This window comes from Vipera berus (genome assembly GCF_964194415.1).
Source record: "Vipera berus genome assembly, chromosome: 2".
NCBI lineage: Eukaryota > Metazoa > Chordata > Lepidosauria > Squamata > Viperidae > Vipera > Vipera berus.
Genome location: NC_138203.1, coordinates 172675720 through 172691048, shown reverse-complemented (window position 1 = coordinate 172691048; position 15329 = coordinate 172675720). Strand labels below are relative to the sequence as shown.

Here is a 15329-nt window from a genome sequence, read left to right as displayed (position 1 = left end):
TAGCAAGGAAGGAATTAGCCATCCACTTTAAAATACCTTGAAAAGAAAGAAAGAACCTGAAAATCTCAATCATCTTTGCCAGTGTGGCAAATAGAGTCTTCTCTATTGTAGTACCAGGTTTTTGGAATAGTCTTCTAAAGAACACTTAGTTGATTCTGTCCACAGTAGCTTATACGGAGGCTATAAAGACTGCCTTTCTTTTTAAGAGTCCTTTTTTTTAAATTCCATTTATATCCCGCCCTTCTCCGAAGACTCAGGGCGGCTTACAAGCTTAGCAGTAGCCTTCATTCTATGTATATGCCTGCTTATTAGGGTTTTCACACACACCCCAAGCGGCATTATTACAAAGTCAGCTTAATTGCCCCCAACAATCTGGTTCCTCATTTTACCTACCTCGGAAGGATGGAAGGCTGAGTCAACCTTGAGCCTGGTGGGATGCGAACCTGCACTAATTGCAGGCAGCTGGTGTTACTTAAGGAGGCATTAGCCCACTGCTCCACCAAGGCTCAATTTTATACTGGTGTGTTACAATGTGCAATGTAGCACTGACTTCTCATTCCATTTGATTTGTCTGTATTGTATTTTGTAGATTTACCTTTTAACTTTGTTAGACATTCTGTATTCTGAAAGAAGAGCAAGGTAGTAATCTTTGGATAAGAAGAATCATAAGAAGGATCATTCTGAAACATTTTCACAATAGACTCATAAAATCATTGTCATCATAGTAAGAAATGATTTTGAAACCTTTGCTACTTTGGGAGGTAATCAAAGAAATTTGGTGCCTTAGTACCATTTCCACACTTTCATCAAAATTGTTGTACTAAAACTAAAAACAAACAAAAGTACTTAGAAGGAAATCACTCTGTTGTCTATCTGTCTAAATCTATAAGGACTAGAATGTGGGAAACATTGACTTCTCTACTTATTTTACTTGTATTGCTTCATTTTACAAAAGAGAGGAACAAAAGCAAAATAAAAAAGAACAAAACCCACAATTATCAACACAAATGCAAAAAAAGAAACAACAAGGCCATGTTATTTTATATATAAAAAGCAGTTAGTCCCAATTTTTAAACACATAATTAAACCTTGAGCAGACAGTAATTTTGATTGGTCTTTCCATTATGTTGATCAAGAGATTATTTAAAACACACATGTATTAGTGATCCAAGATTGTAAACACGGGATGGGCAATGTCTTCATTGAAAAGAAAAATTTATTTTTAGAAAACATGTCATTTAAAAACATCCTCTTCAGAGTACAATAAATATGACAGAATCTTTGTTTTGTGGTTAAAATCATAAAAAACAACAATATTCTTTTAACTCTTTACCTTCTAATATATTAATATATTCCAAATTTATATACCAGACTTTTCCACATATCTCATACCTATTCCAGTAATTATTATATAAGTATTATAGATTTAGAATAATTCAAAATTATTACTACTGACAGTAATTCAATAATTCTAAACACTACCAATATACCCAAACCAAATTGTAAAAGGAAGAAATGTGTAATTGAAAATGATCATATATAACTGTTACATCAATTCACAGTTTTAGGTAATCCAGATTCCTCTCGCAATATCCCAAACGGCTTAAAAACTTGATTGGTAACAAGCTGATCCATTTACATACATACATACATACATACATACTTACATACATACATACATATCTGTCTGACGTTGCCATTTGAAGCAGCTCAGCAAGTTGTTTTCCTGTTCTCTCAAATGAGGCAGAAGACTTGTTTTCTCAATTTTGGACCCACAATAGATCAAGTGGAAGACACCATTGACCAGTAAATTAGACAGGAAAACTTTGTTTGTACTAATTTACTGCAGTAAAGCAATCAAAAGATACAGAGATTACCATTTAGTTTGGGAGAAATCTGAAATTGTAATGCAGCACATTACTGCTTCAAACCAGGAATAATAACTGTTCTAAACATCACATAGATTGCCAGCTAGGGAAAAAGAAAAAGCATCTGTGCAGTTACAGAATGCATATCTTTTTAATATTGTTGACACTAAATGAATAGGATAACTTGCATATCAAGTAAGATTAAAATAAAACAAATGTACAGGAGGGCTCCTGTTCAGTAACATGTAGAACAGTTCATATAATTGCCACCAAATAAAATGCACTTCTGAAAGATGTGAATTTTGTTGTTCTGCAGATACCGAGTGGCAATCTAGGTATGTTTGGCAATAGCGGAGCAGCACAAGCCAGGACCATGCAACAGCCGCAGCAACCGCCAGTGCAACCTCTTAACTCATCCCAGCCTAGTCTTCGTGCTCAAGTGCCTCAGTTTCTCTCCCCTCAGGTTGGTGGAGATCGACAGCATTATAAGGCAGCAGAGCTGGACACAAATGGCTGATCAAAAGTCACTGCTAATTTGTGGAGAAGAAATTGGGTGGATTATTTCTAGGGGAAAGAGAGATCTCCAGTTATTTCTAATGGGCAGAACCCCCCTGTTAGCAGTGACAGTAGTACCCTTATCAAAAGGGCCTCAGGAGACGATATCTTTCAGGATGCTTTCTCTTGGGATTTAATGGGAGCTGCAGTGGAGAAAGGATGGTACAAATAAAGAAGATTATTTGTAGCTCTGGGTTGACATGAGGGGTCCTTGGTGCTGTCTGAGCTTGCTTGTTTTCTTACAGACATTTCATTACCCAAATTAGATAACATCATCAGTGCTAACATCACTAGCAGTGATGACGTTATCTAGTCTGCAAGAAAACAAGCAAGCTCAGATAGCAGCAAGGACACCTCCCCCTCCCCCCCCCCAATAGATAGTACAGTTGAAGATACGACAGACATGCACATCTCTTGGCTACCTTGAAACTAAATAGAAAGAAACATCACATCAAAATTTGAAAACTTTTTTAAATTAAATGAGAACTGGGAGAATTTCTTTAGTGATAGCCAGGAGTATAGAAATCCAGGTGGCATTAACCACTAACACTTAAATCAACTGTTTACTCCTGAAGCAGTCAGGTTGCTGTTTTCTTCAGTTCTTCAGTTTTGCAAAGATTTGTTATATTTCTAGCAGTGACTATTTTTGTACCATGTTCAATGCATATTAAGTAGAAATCTTAAGTAAGGAAACTAATTATGATATGCAACAAGTACAATATACTATTATTTATTTATTGTTATGCAACAGCCACATATTTCTGTAAAAGGCATTATGGACTGAAAAATAGAATTTTTTTTTGTCCCAGCACGATATGTAAAACATAATTGTAACTTGAATGTTTGTATTGTGTGTACCCATTTTACATAATATGACCATTTATTTATTTACACATGTATATGATCACTCAGCTGAGTGATTCTGAGTAGCTAACAGTTCGCTTTTCATGAATGATATTTCGTTTTGTCTGATAAAAGCAGCTACTATCAATTTCTTGATTTTTTTATATATTTATCAAAAATAAACAGAAAAGCAAGTCAGATCACATGCCATTAACGTATTTTGCTTACATTCTGGTGAGTGAGTGTAGAAATTGTGTAAATTATAGTAATAAACTGTTTTGTTCTATCTCAGGTTCAAGCACAGCTTTTGCAATTTGCAGCAAAAAACATTGGTCTCAATCCTGCACTATTAACCTCGCCAATTAATCCTCAGCATATGACGATGTTGAACCAGCTCTATCAGCTGCAGCTGGTAAGTTAAAAAAAAACCCAAAATCATATACAATTAATAAAGGTACTAACTTCCTGTCTTGTTTTGAACACTTTTAGTTTGTTGATTATTTTCACATTTTTCTGCACTTTAACTTCTGAGTCATATAAGCAGAAGCATCACCAAAACCATCCTCTAGTACTACTAATGTTTCTCAGAATGTTAACCATATTTTTATTGTCTTTCTCTTTACCAAAACTTGATCCCTATAAATTTATCTACTGCATGTTAATCTTTACTATGAGTTATGCATGACTTCTCAAAGTAATTATAATTGTGCATTTATTTTGCTTAGATGTTTTAGCCTGTATTTATTATTTTTATAAATAACTCTTAAGTGGCTAACATACTTAATATCCCTCTCCTCTTATTTTCCCCACAACAACAACCCTATAAGGTGAAATGGACTGAGAGAGAGAGTGAAAAGGTGGCCGAAAGTTAACCTAGCCAGGTTTCATGCTTAAGGCAAGACTAGAATTCACAATCTCCAGGTTTTTAGTCTGGTACCTGAACCACTAGATCACAGGTGTCAAACTCGATCGCGTCACATGATGTATCACAACGTTTTTTGCCTTTGTGGAGCCTGGGTGGGTGTGGCCTATGCGTGACGCATCTGGCCCTTGGGCCACCAGTTTGACACCCCTGCACTAGATCAACTTGTCTTTTGAGGGTTTTTTCCAATATGATTCAGAGCACAGAAACTACATTATATTAAGTCACATTGCTCCAAATGTTGAGGTATTAGTATGGAATTTAATGTCCTCTTTTGCAAGAGCTGAGTCTAAGCCATGCCACTGAATTAATTTAGGGGAAAATGCAATTCTGTATACAAAACAAACTGTGTTCATCATTTCTGCAAGCTCTTAGGACTGTGTCATCTAAATGTTTAAAACATGGTTATAAATTCAGACTGTGACTCTTATGTTTTAAAGTTAATTAGCAAATATAACTAAGGCAGCAAACCAGTAAAACTTCCCAGCATCTTACATGACCAACTCAGAGGATGGATTTAGTTCGGAAAGTAACTGCATTTTCTTTGTTAGTTTCAGATCCTAACCAAAATTACAGCAAGAAAGAAACAGATTCAAAACTAAATATATTTGTTGTTAATTGCCATGTATTCTGCCAGGCATCCATCATTCAGATTCAAACACACATTGCTTGGTGTGGTATACACAATGCAGATTAGTACACTTTTTTCATCGTTTCACAGAACTCGGTTCTCAGATAAGCTCATACTTTCTAAACCTCAAAGCTGGAATATAAATCAAATAAAAATAAAGAATTCCTGTTGCCTGATTATAGACTGGTGTTGAAATTCTAATAATCCTGATCTAAAAGATGTAGAGAGAAGTGTCTATGGAGATTCTCAGTCATCCAGGTCATGCTTGTCCCAAAGGTGGCTTTTCAAAAGGCAACTGGACTTCCTTTGTTTTTCCTTGAAGATGTTTCACTTCTCATCCAAGAAGTCTTTAAAGTTCTGACTGAATGGTGAAGAATGGAAGGATTTATATTCCAGACCTCCAAGTGGCCTCAACGACTCTCGGAAAGAGTGCTAACAATCAGATGACTGCAAGGAATATAAATCTTTCCATTCTGCACCCATTCAGTCAGAACTGAAGAAGCTTTTTGAGTGAGAAGCCAAACATCTTCAAGAAAAAACAAAGGAAGTCCAATTGCCTTTTGAAAAAGCACCGATGGAGAGGGAGGGATAGTGGCTTTGGCAATAATGGAAACTGGGCAGAGAATAAGCTTGTGCCACAAACATCTGGTTTAAAAGTAGAATTTAAAATGGTTCTTTACCTATAATTGTCTTGAGATCTTAACTAACAGTTTCTTTTATCCTCTGTAATCTACTTCCCCATTACAGTCATATAGAGGATAGAATTCCCACAAATCATCAGAAATTGTCCTAAGGGAGGTTGTTACCCTAAACACGGTCACTTATAGAAACAGGCTTTGGTGGCTTCTTAAATAATAAAACTTTCTTAAGGCAAAAAGAGTTCTATGAATAAATCGTGAAAGAGGATCAAGGAAAGATTCTCCTGAAATGAGATGAATCACTAGAATAAAAGTTGCATTAGGCAAAAAAACATGAAGAATGATCCTAGGAACCATGCAAATTCCAAGTCAGTCCATCTGTATTCTAAATTCCAAATAAAGCAGGAGGTACACAAAAAGGCAAAGAAAAAGGTAAATGCTGCCTAGAATCAAGAGTATTTATCAAAGGACGATGAATTAGAAATTTATATTCAGTATATGTCAGATCAAAGGCAATGGCAAGCTTTATCCTTAAATCTAAATATGATTAACAAATGTTTTAAAATAATATGATCATTTTTAAGTCTGTTTAAGCAAAATTAGGCCACTATAGACAAAAGGGGATCACCATACCCATTAAATCCCACTGCTACTCTGATCTTTTTGAGCAATTTTTTAAAAATAAATGCCTTAAGACGGGCATATTTTTCCCATCAGAACTATCATTTAAATGGTTCATGCATTCATTTGGTTTATAGAGTTATAGATAGATTAAAGACTTGCAATCACTTTGGTATGGCTATTATACGTGCAATGGATATTTCCAGATTTTTGGAGCACCATTCAGTAGAATGGCAGCAGATGCAAAAGTAGTAAACTTATTCAAATGTTGATTAAAGGTAAAGGTAAAGGTTCCCCCGCACATGCGTGCTGGTCGTTTCCAACTCTAGGGGCCGGTGCTCATCTCCGTTTCAAAGCCGAAGAGCCAGCGCTTGTCCGAGGATGTCTCCGTGGTCATGTGACCAGCATGACTACACGCCAAAGGCGCACGGAACGCTGTTACCTTCCCACCGGAGTGGTCCCTATTTTTCTACTTGCATTTTTACGTGCTTTCGAACTGCTAGGTTGGCAGAAGCTGGGACGAGTAACAGGCTCTCACTCTGCTACGCAGCACTCGGGATTCAACCCGCCAAACTGCCGACCTTCTGATCGACAAGCTCAGCGTCCTAACCCACTGAGCCACGTTGATTAACACACTGTAATTTGGGTCTCCTTGTTCTGTGACCATATGATTCCTTTCTTTCTATCTTTCAGGCATACCAACGTTTACAAATCCAGCAGCAGATGTTACAGGCTCAGCGTAATGTTTCCGGACCCATCAGACAACAGGAGCAGCAAGTAAGTTTCACTCAATTCCAGATGTACCATCACTAAAGAATTTTGTATGGTATTATAACAAGGAATATTTATAAAACAAATATTCTGCGCTGCATACTTTTATCCAAGAATAAATCAATAATTGTATAGGTAGTCCTCAAATTATGATCACAGTTGGAACGGAAATTTCCATTGCTAAGTGATGCAGTTGTGAAGCGCTAGTCACATGACCATATTACATAACTGTGACAATCCTGGCAGTCTTCACTGACATCATAACTCTAGATGTCCAGGTCATTAAGTGGGAAGCAGAAAGAATCCGTTTAAGGTGCATAGGAGTTGGGGGGGGGGTTGGGGGGGACACAGGGTATGCACAAATTAGGGGTTGCTGCACTGCGGCAGGAATGCAGTGAGCCTGGGAAAAAGAGGTAGAAGGTGTGTGCATCCATGTGTATGAGTCCAAGGAGAACAGAGAAAGAATATATTGTGGCTTATGGCTTCTTGGTACACTGAGGCTCTGGGACTGCAAAAAGCCTCCGAGCCTCAATGCAGCATGAAGCCAAGCCCAACCCTGGCCCAGTAATGCAGCACATAGGGGCTTCTTGGCATGCTATGGCTGTGAGCCTGCAAGAACCCATAAGGCACAGCACATTTTGAATCCCTTCACGGCATGCAGCCTAGCCCCAGCCCAACAGCATGGCAATGAAGGGATTTCTTCTACAAGAATCCCTAAACTACATCTTGAAGCCCTTTGCAGTACATAGCCTAACCCAGCCCCAGCCCGGCAGGGTGGCACAAGGGGGCTTCTTGCCTAGCAACACTCAGCCTCCCTCCCTTGAACTCCAAGGCTCCTGCCACCTTGCACTTTGCCATCTCAAATGATCTTCACCATCTTCTTCCTCCCACTAGTGATGAGGAATGCCTGGCCTGGCCCTTTGTATGAAACTGCTGGCCACATGAGGCTATCTGCTCCATATGTTGTGAGAAAACAGCCATGCATGACCTGGGGAAGAAACTGAAGGGCCACACCAGGCATGCTTAGTCAGCAGTGGGAGACAGTGAAGGTCAGCTAGGGTGTCAGGGGCCATGGAATGCAGGTGGTCAAAAGGGCATAGATGGCGGGGTGATAGACAGATGGGGAGAGTCGAAGCACCCCTGTGTGTGAGGTACCAAGCACGTGAATTTTGTTCAGGTGACTGGGGGGGGGAAACTGCAAAGGCCATAACTTTGGGGACCAATCGTAAGTCCATTCAGCACCATTGTAACTGAATGGTTGCTGAACAAAGGGTCGTAAGTTGAAGACTACCTGTAATAGCAGATTTCAGTTTCTGTAATCTATGCCTGATACATCTGAAGTTTCATCAATGAGTTTATTGCTAGTGTAGCTCTTTGGCTCATAGCACAAAATCATAATCTTTTGTGCTGTTTGCTGTTTTTAAAATCGTTATTATTATTATTTTGCAGGTTGCACGTACAATCAATAACATGCAGCAGCAAATTCAGCAGCACCAGCGCCAGCTGGCCCAGGCCCTGCTTATGAAGCAGCAGCCACCCCCTCCACACCTATCTTTGCACCCCTCTGCAGGCAAATCAGCCATGGATAACTTTTCACCCCATCCCCAAGCTCCTGGCCTATCTGACCTGCAGACCAAAGAGCAACAGTCTTCACCGAACACCTTTGCTCCTTACCCCCTTGGTAAGTGCGGTTTTTGTAAAGGATTTTACTACTCATAATTTACTAATATTTCTCTCCCTCCCTCCCTCCCCCTCTCCCCTCTCATTATTCCCCAAGCCTTTTTGCCTCATTCCTCACTATCAGATGCAACTTCTATTCTCTGTCAGTAGAAGAGTAAAATGTAGACAATTTCTATTCACAGCACTAGGTGTCAGCAAGTACAAAACTTTCGGTTTGGAAAATCTGAATGGATAACCTGGTGTCCTCTTAATTGTTTTCTGGATTTTGACCCCGACCAGTCCTTGATCATATAGATTATGAGAATTACAGTCTATAATATCAAAAAGTTGTCCAGTTGCCTGCTCATGGATAACTAAAATTCCTAATTCTTTCATTCTGTCTTCCTTTAGTCTCTTCTCCAGGTTCCTGTTGCATTTTTATGGTGATGTAGTTACTTAATCCAGGGCATAGCAGTGCAGCAACTAAGGATGCTGGATCTCCCATGATCCTTCTAGATCATGTCTTAAAAAAATAAAGATGTACTATAGTTGAGCTCAACTCCTGGGGATTGGATCCATGCCATTTTCTTGCCAGCATTATAGAAGTGTCATGGGTGAATTTTTTTTTCCAACTTCTCAATCTAGCAAATATAGAACTATGAATTCTCTACTGGTTTCCAATCCAAGTATTTCTTATATAAAAAAGAACAATTTTTAGATAGAGAAGAAAGAAAATATGATGATATTTACAGATAAAAAATCACCATGAATTTTTCAGTACGTATACATATCCATTTCTGAATGACTTCAGCTAGCTGTCCTGTATTTGAACACTTTTTTTCTAGCTTTAGACTTGTTTATAGAATTAAAGTAGCTTGGAAGAGGTGAATATAGTGGACGTCTTAGTGGCATTTGAAATATTCTGATACTATACTTAATATTTCTCTGGAGTGCCTAGCTGATACTGAATTTGTTAATTCTACTGTGCAAGTGATTTGATCCTACACATTGGAATAATTCTAAAAAGTGGCAATTATCTTGGCCGTTAACCTTGGTGTTCTTCATTTTGTCATATACTTTTCAATATCTACAAAATTGATTAAGGAAAAGATGCGCAAAGCCCATATATCCTCTACCTCTTACAGGCCTGTCTCTTAGGAAAGATTACTCTCTTGTTCCTTATAACACCAGGAAGATTTATCCTGTAATATTAGAATTTAGGATTTCAGAATGATAGAAAATAAACTCCATAACAGCAATATAAAAAAAAAGAATCCTTTTACATCCGTATGTTGAGTTATTAGAAGTAATGAAGGGAGCTAAGATGTTATTTGATTTTCTTTCTTATTCCTAGTGCTTTTTCCCCCTCTCTTCTCCTCTCCTCTCCTCTCCTCCTTATCAGTAAACATACAATGTTAGCTTATGATCAGAAATATAAATTGCCGTTAAATACCAAGAATTAAGGAAGCTTTGACAGTTTACCCACTTCCTTTTAGCTGGATTGAACCCAAACATGAATGTAAACAGTATGGACATTCCTGGTGGTTTGTCAGTGAAGGATACTTCTCAGTCCCAGTCTCGCCTTCCTCAGTGGACACACCCCAATTCAATGGATAATCTTTCCAGTGCTGCTTCTCCACTTGACCAGAACCCTAGCAAGCATGGTAATGCATATGCTTTATAAATATATAGAACTCATTTGTCACAGATCTCTTTTTATAAATATTCTTTGGCACAATATTTGACATAATAAAAAAAATAGAATGGAGTAAACCAGAAAATTAAAATTTTAGATAGATAGGAACTTTAGGATATATTTTTTTTCCTGAGAATAAGCCTATTGAACTCAGTAGGAGTTTGCAGGCGTGCCTAAGCTAGAAAATTTAATTTAATTTCCTCAGAAATCTGGAGGAATATTTTGAAATATTCACAGAAGGTTTATATAGAACTCATTTGTCACAGATCTCTTTTTATAAATATTCTTTGGCACAATATTTGACATAATAAAAAAATAGAATGGAGTAAACCAGAAAATTAAAATTTTAGATAGATAGGAACTTTAGGATATATTTTTTTTCCTGAGAATAAGCCTATTGAACTCAGTAGGAGTTTGCAGGCGTGCCTAAGCTAGAAAATTTAATTTAATTTCCTCAGAAATCTGGAGGAATATTTTGAAATATTCACAGAAGGTTTATTTTTTTTCGCTTAAATGAACAACTCCAAAATGCATCCTAGAGAACAGACGATTACCATCAACCGTGCTTCCATTATTAATGTAAATTGTATGCAGCTTACCACAGCTGCATCTACAGTATAACTACACTTAAAATAATGTATAATATTCAGAATCATTATATTTCAACCTAAGCACTGAAATGTCTATTTGCTTGCTTGTTTTGTTACAAAATCACATTTCTGAAACTCAGTTATTACTGTATTATTTAGAAGAAATACCAGTGTTATTTACAGATTGAGTCGTTAGCAAAGTCCCATTGTCCTTTTTGTGTCCTACAGAAGTATAGCAAGGTTTCTGGTTTTAACTGGGTGACTCTTTTGTAGTAATATTCTGACCCTTCCTAATTTAATCTTCTATCTTTCCATTAAATGCACAGAATCATGCTGCCTTTTGTGACTCAAATGTAGCTTCCTTTGTTTTTGATACTGAGATGCAATAGGAAACCCAGCCAACATTTAATTTTGTTAATAAGCTTATGATCTATCGCCTGCACTTCTTCCATTTCCAGGTGCTATCCCTGGAGGTCTGAGTATTGGCCCTCCAGGAAAGTCCTCCATTGATGATTCTTATGGCCGGTATGATCTTATTCAAAATAGTGAATCACCAGCCAGTCCTCCTGTAGCTGTTCCTCATAGCTGGTCACGTGCCAAATCTGATAGTGATAAAATCTCCAATGGCTCCAGCATCAATTGGCCACCAGGTAATCTCCAATAAGCATTGTAGAAATGTTGTCTGGAAGTAACTTAACAAAGTTGTCCTTTGTCTCCTGAAATGCACCGTTGTTGAGAACCCAATGTAGTATGTATTTTGTTTTTTCAGACAAAAGATATGCATTTCCTCACCTAGCATTCAAAGTACAATGGCTTACTTTTTACTGTTTTTTCAGACAAAAGATATGCATTTCTTCACCTAGCATTCAAAGTACAATGGCTTACTTTTTACCTTCCACTTCCTCATTATTTTTTCTGTCAGGATCCACTGAATGAAATGAATAAATATTCTTTTGAAGTGTTATCTAAACACTGCTGTTGTTGGACAAAGCATATAGAATGTCAGGAATCCCGCTGGCGTCACAACAAACAGCAGTGCAGTAGTTCCGAAATTTATAGCAAAATCCACTCACCAAAACTTCTATAGATGAGGCTCTCCATAAATTTCTATTTTCTGTGGCTCTTGAGAAATAAAATGTTGATTTCATCTTTTTTTTTTTCTGCCAAGCAGAATTTCATCCTGGAGTACCATGGAAAGGATTACAAAATATTGACCCTGAAAATGATCCTGATGTTACCCCTGGAAGTGTTCCTACAGGTCCTACAATTAACACCACTATACAGGATGTCAATCGCTACTTACTCAAGAGCGGAGGTATTGTCGGAGTCACTTGTCCTTATTGCATTTATTGCGTCCCTTCTAACACACGTGTTTTTAGAGTACATGCCAAACTATGTTCAGGCTCAGAATTACCAAGTTGTACAAGCAAGTGTGCATCTTCAGTTGGTTAAACCTCGAAACAGCTTTGATGACTAAGTCAGTGAAATAGTGTGATTAGAGGCCCTTCTTCTGTAACTGGTTTTGGGGTGTTTTATTTTGTTTTGTTTTGTTTTTTGGCAGGGGTAGGTTTCCTTGGCTACCTCTTTTCTTAAGAAAAGGTATACTCATTTATAGGTTTTAAGCCCCATATTGTCTGCTTAACTTCACAGCACATAAAGCTAAATTGCTTTTTAATTTTTATTTGAAAAGAAGAAATTGGGGGAAAATGCTGTTGCTTCTTGCCATGTCTAGTTTGATATTCTATCTTGTACAACTAAAAGTTGAAATACAATATTTTTGTACTTTCTAGGACTTGAAATATCTGATGCCTTGTCTCTTTTAATTATAAGGGGTTCAATGGAAAGTTTTTTTTTTATTCCTCTCTAGAGCTTTCAGCCTGTAAGAAAATTAATAGAACTCATTTAAACTTCTTTTCTCTAGAAGTTGCTCTGTTTTCCTTGGGATTTAGTGAAGATTTATCTCTCACTACGGTTCCTGTATGGTATAACATAGAATCATATTTTCAGATCTAAGCTAACATTCTGTTACTTCAGTAATCAAACTAATAATTCTTATTGAGAGAAAATATAATTCTGATCCCAGAACTATAAAGGCAATATAAAATGTTACGGTTCTTTTCTAATGAGATTTTTACTTTCTTATTTGATCTCTCTCAAATATGTTGGTATTAGGTCATACTATATGTCCAAATCCTGTAGAACAATGTTAGATATCTGCAGCGTGTGCTGACCTGAAAAGAGAACACATTTCTTTTTTTGTTCAGAAAATGGAAGTAATCAAGGAGAAACCAAAACTAAGGCTAGCTGCTTTATTTTGCAGAGAACTTTCTGCCTATTTTAAATTTGTAATACTTCTAAGAGTGCTATTGTGTTGTGACATGAATTATTCATTCTCCCTTCTTGGTCTAAAATACGTTGCTATATTTCAGAGTGACTGAGGAGCGGGGATTACTCTTAAAATCTATATGCACTGGTGGCTTGCAGGCACCAGAAAGAGAATAGAAGCTCTAGCCTTATTTTATAGTTCAAAATCACATTGTATTTGTGAGATAGAACGTGCCAGAAAGAATTTTTTGTTCAAATTAAATTTGTAAGTCTTTGGTCTGCTCAAGGAAGGAAGGAAGATAAGCTTGTTTTATGAAGTACATGTGAATTTTGTGGGCATGATACAAGGGACATAGATTTGAAATCCTTGATGAATAATTAATGTGCATGTATTTGTAAAAACCTGGTGTTTTTCCTTTCTTTATGTCCTGTGATACTTTTCCTTGCTTCTGACACTTCCTGCACAGTGTCTAATTGTGTTTTTCTGCCTACCTTTTGGCTGATTGAGGGAATTTGAAAAATGCATGGTTGGTGGTTGTTGTTTTTTTAGCACTTTCCCAACATTTCAGAAGTAGAGTAAAAACAGTAGGTACATTTTCACAAACCTTTTAAACGGTTCCCAAGCCTTTCAGAAATGCCCCAAAGCCTAATTTTTAATGCGTTAAAAAAGGGAAATAAATATTTTCCCAGGAAAAAGTATTAAATGTTATTCTCAATCAATTTGTCCTTAGCCCCAGTCACTTTTTGCAAGAGGACCTTTGCATATCTTCAAAGGTCAGGTTGCCCTTTGATCTGAGAAAAATTATACAATTGATCCATCTGCCCTCTGCGAAAGTGAGCATAAAAGCATATCTACACATTAGTTTTGTTCATTCTATCCCTGAATTCAGAGAACTATGATGGAGTTGCATTGGGCTGTTTCAGGTCTGTTGAATTATAGTTACCGGGGTCCATATTTGCAAATAGATTAGAAAGACATCCACAGTCAGAGTTTCTTCTGCCTTTTAAATTGTGTAATGGTTTGCTGAATGGAATGATAGAATGTTAACTGTAGGGCTTTGGATTATCTCTATTTTAATCTTTTCTCACTTTTTTTTCTTTTCACCATTTTCACTTTTGCCTCCTCTTGCCACTGCTACTTGTACTGTGAAGAGTAGCTCTTATGTATTTTTCTCATGGAGCAAAACAAACAAACAAACAAACAAACAAAGCTTATAATAGCTAGGAAAATATTTTTATCAGGAAGAAGATATGGGAAATATCTATTAAACTTTCTCATTCCTATTTTGGATTTGTATTTTGCCTTCTATTTCATCCTAGGCTTTCATGAAACTCATTGTTTTATTTATTTGATTTTATTTTTTACTTTATTACTTTATTTTTTTTAAAAAAAGGAATCAAGAACATCTTCCTTGACTGTTAAAATCCTTTAATATTTGACCATAGTGTTCTTATTAATTTTGCAAGAAAAAAGACGTGTTTTTTTTTAATTTGAAGCAAAACCAGAGACTCATAGAGGGAATATTTGACCGACACTTTACAGAAACTTTGCCAACCCCTAGTTTTTTCTCACATTTGGATTCAGAAGACCAGATTAAGTCATGAAAATCCATTGCCAACCAGTATCAACAAAATTATGCCAGATAGACCATTAATATTGGGGGACATTAATTTAGGTTCTGTTATTTAGAAAGCTCATATAATTTGACACCAGGCAATATAAAAGCCTGCTTGCGAGCTTGCCTAGACACTTAAAAAAGCCTTTCTGTCCTACCATCTCTTAAAACATATTTTGTTGTAACATTCAAGAGAAGGGTTTCTTAATAATGGGACTAGTTGCAAACTGAGGGAAGCTGAAGTACTGTAGCTTCCTCTTCAGTGGTCCTTTTCTGATACGCAAAAATATGTACAATATGTCGTACACATGCATAGTGTTTAAAAGCATCCTATTTCCAATACTTTTAGCAAAGGAAAACAGCTAGTTCTCTTACTATTTCTGTTAAGTTTTTTTATAGATCCAAATTTTCTCAAAGCAAAAATAGGGAAACCTAGATTCACTACCACAGAGATCCTTTTAGCAGGTTGATAACTTTCCTTATAGATTCCTAAAAGCATGTGACCCATTAAAGGACCTATGCTCAAGGTTTTTAGAGTACAGTTGGGGGGGAGGGTATTCATTTTTTGCCTTCCTTTGTTGATACCGAAGAGAT

At 36.9% G+C, this 15329-nt stretch overlaps 1 protein-coding gene across 2 annotated transcripts in view; it reads left to right on the top strand.

Moving 5' to 3' along the window:
• The window catches only part of TNRC6C (trinucleotide repeat containing adaptor 6C), a 136532-nt gene that overhangs the window by 103361 nt on the left and 17842 nt on the right, over positions 1-15329 (top strand). For both annotated transcript variants that reach the window (XM_081319514.1, XM_081319515.1), the window contains 7 exons: positions 2185-2331; positions 3559-3678; positions 6772-6855; positions 8299-8530; positions 10005-10172; positions 11253-11444; positions 11966-12109. In XM_081319514.1, the coding sequence (XP_081175640.1) occupies positions 2185-2331; positions 3559-3678; positions 6772-6855; positions 8299-8530; positions 10005-10172; positions 11253-11444; positions 11966-12109 (1087 nt within the window). The remainder of the gene's footprint in view (positions 1-2184; positions 2332-3558; positions 3679-6771; positions 6856-8298; positions 8531-10004; positions 10173-11252; positions 11445-11965; positions 12110-15329) is intronic.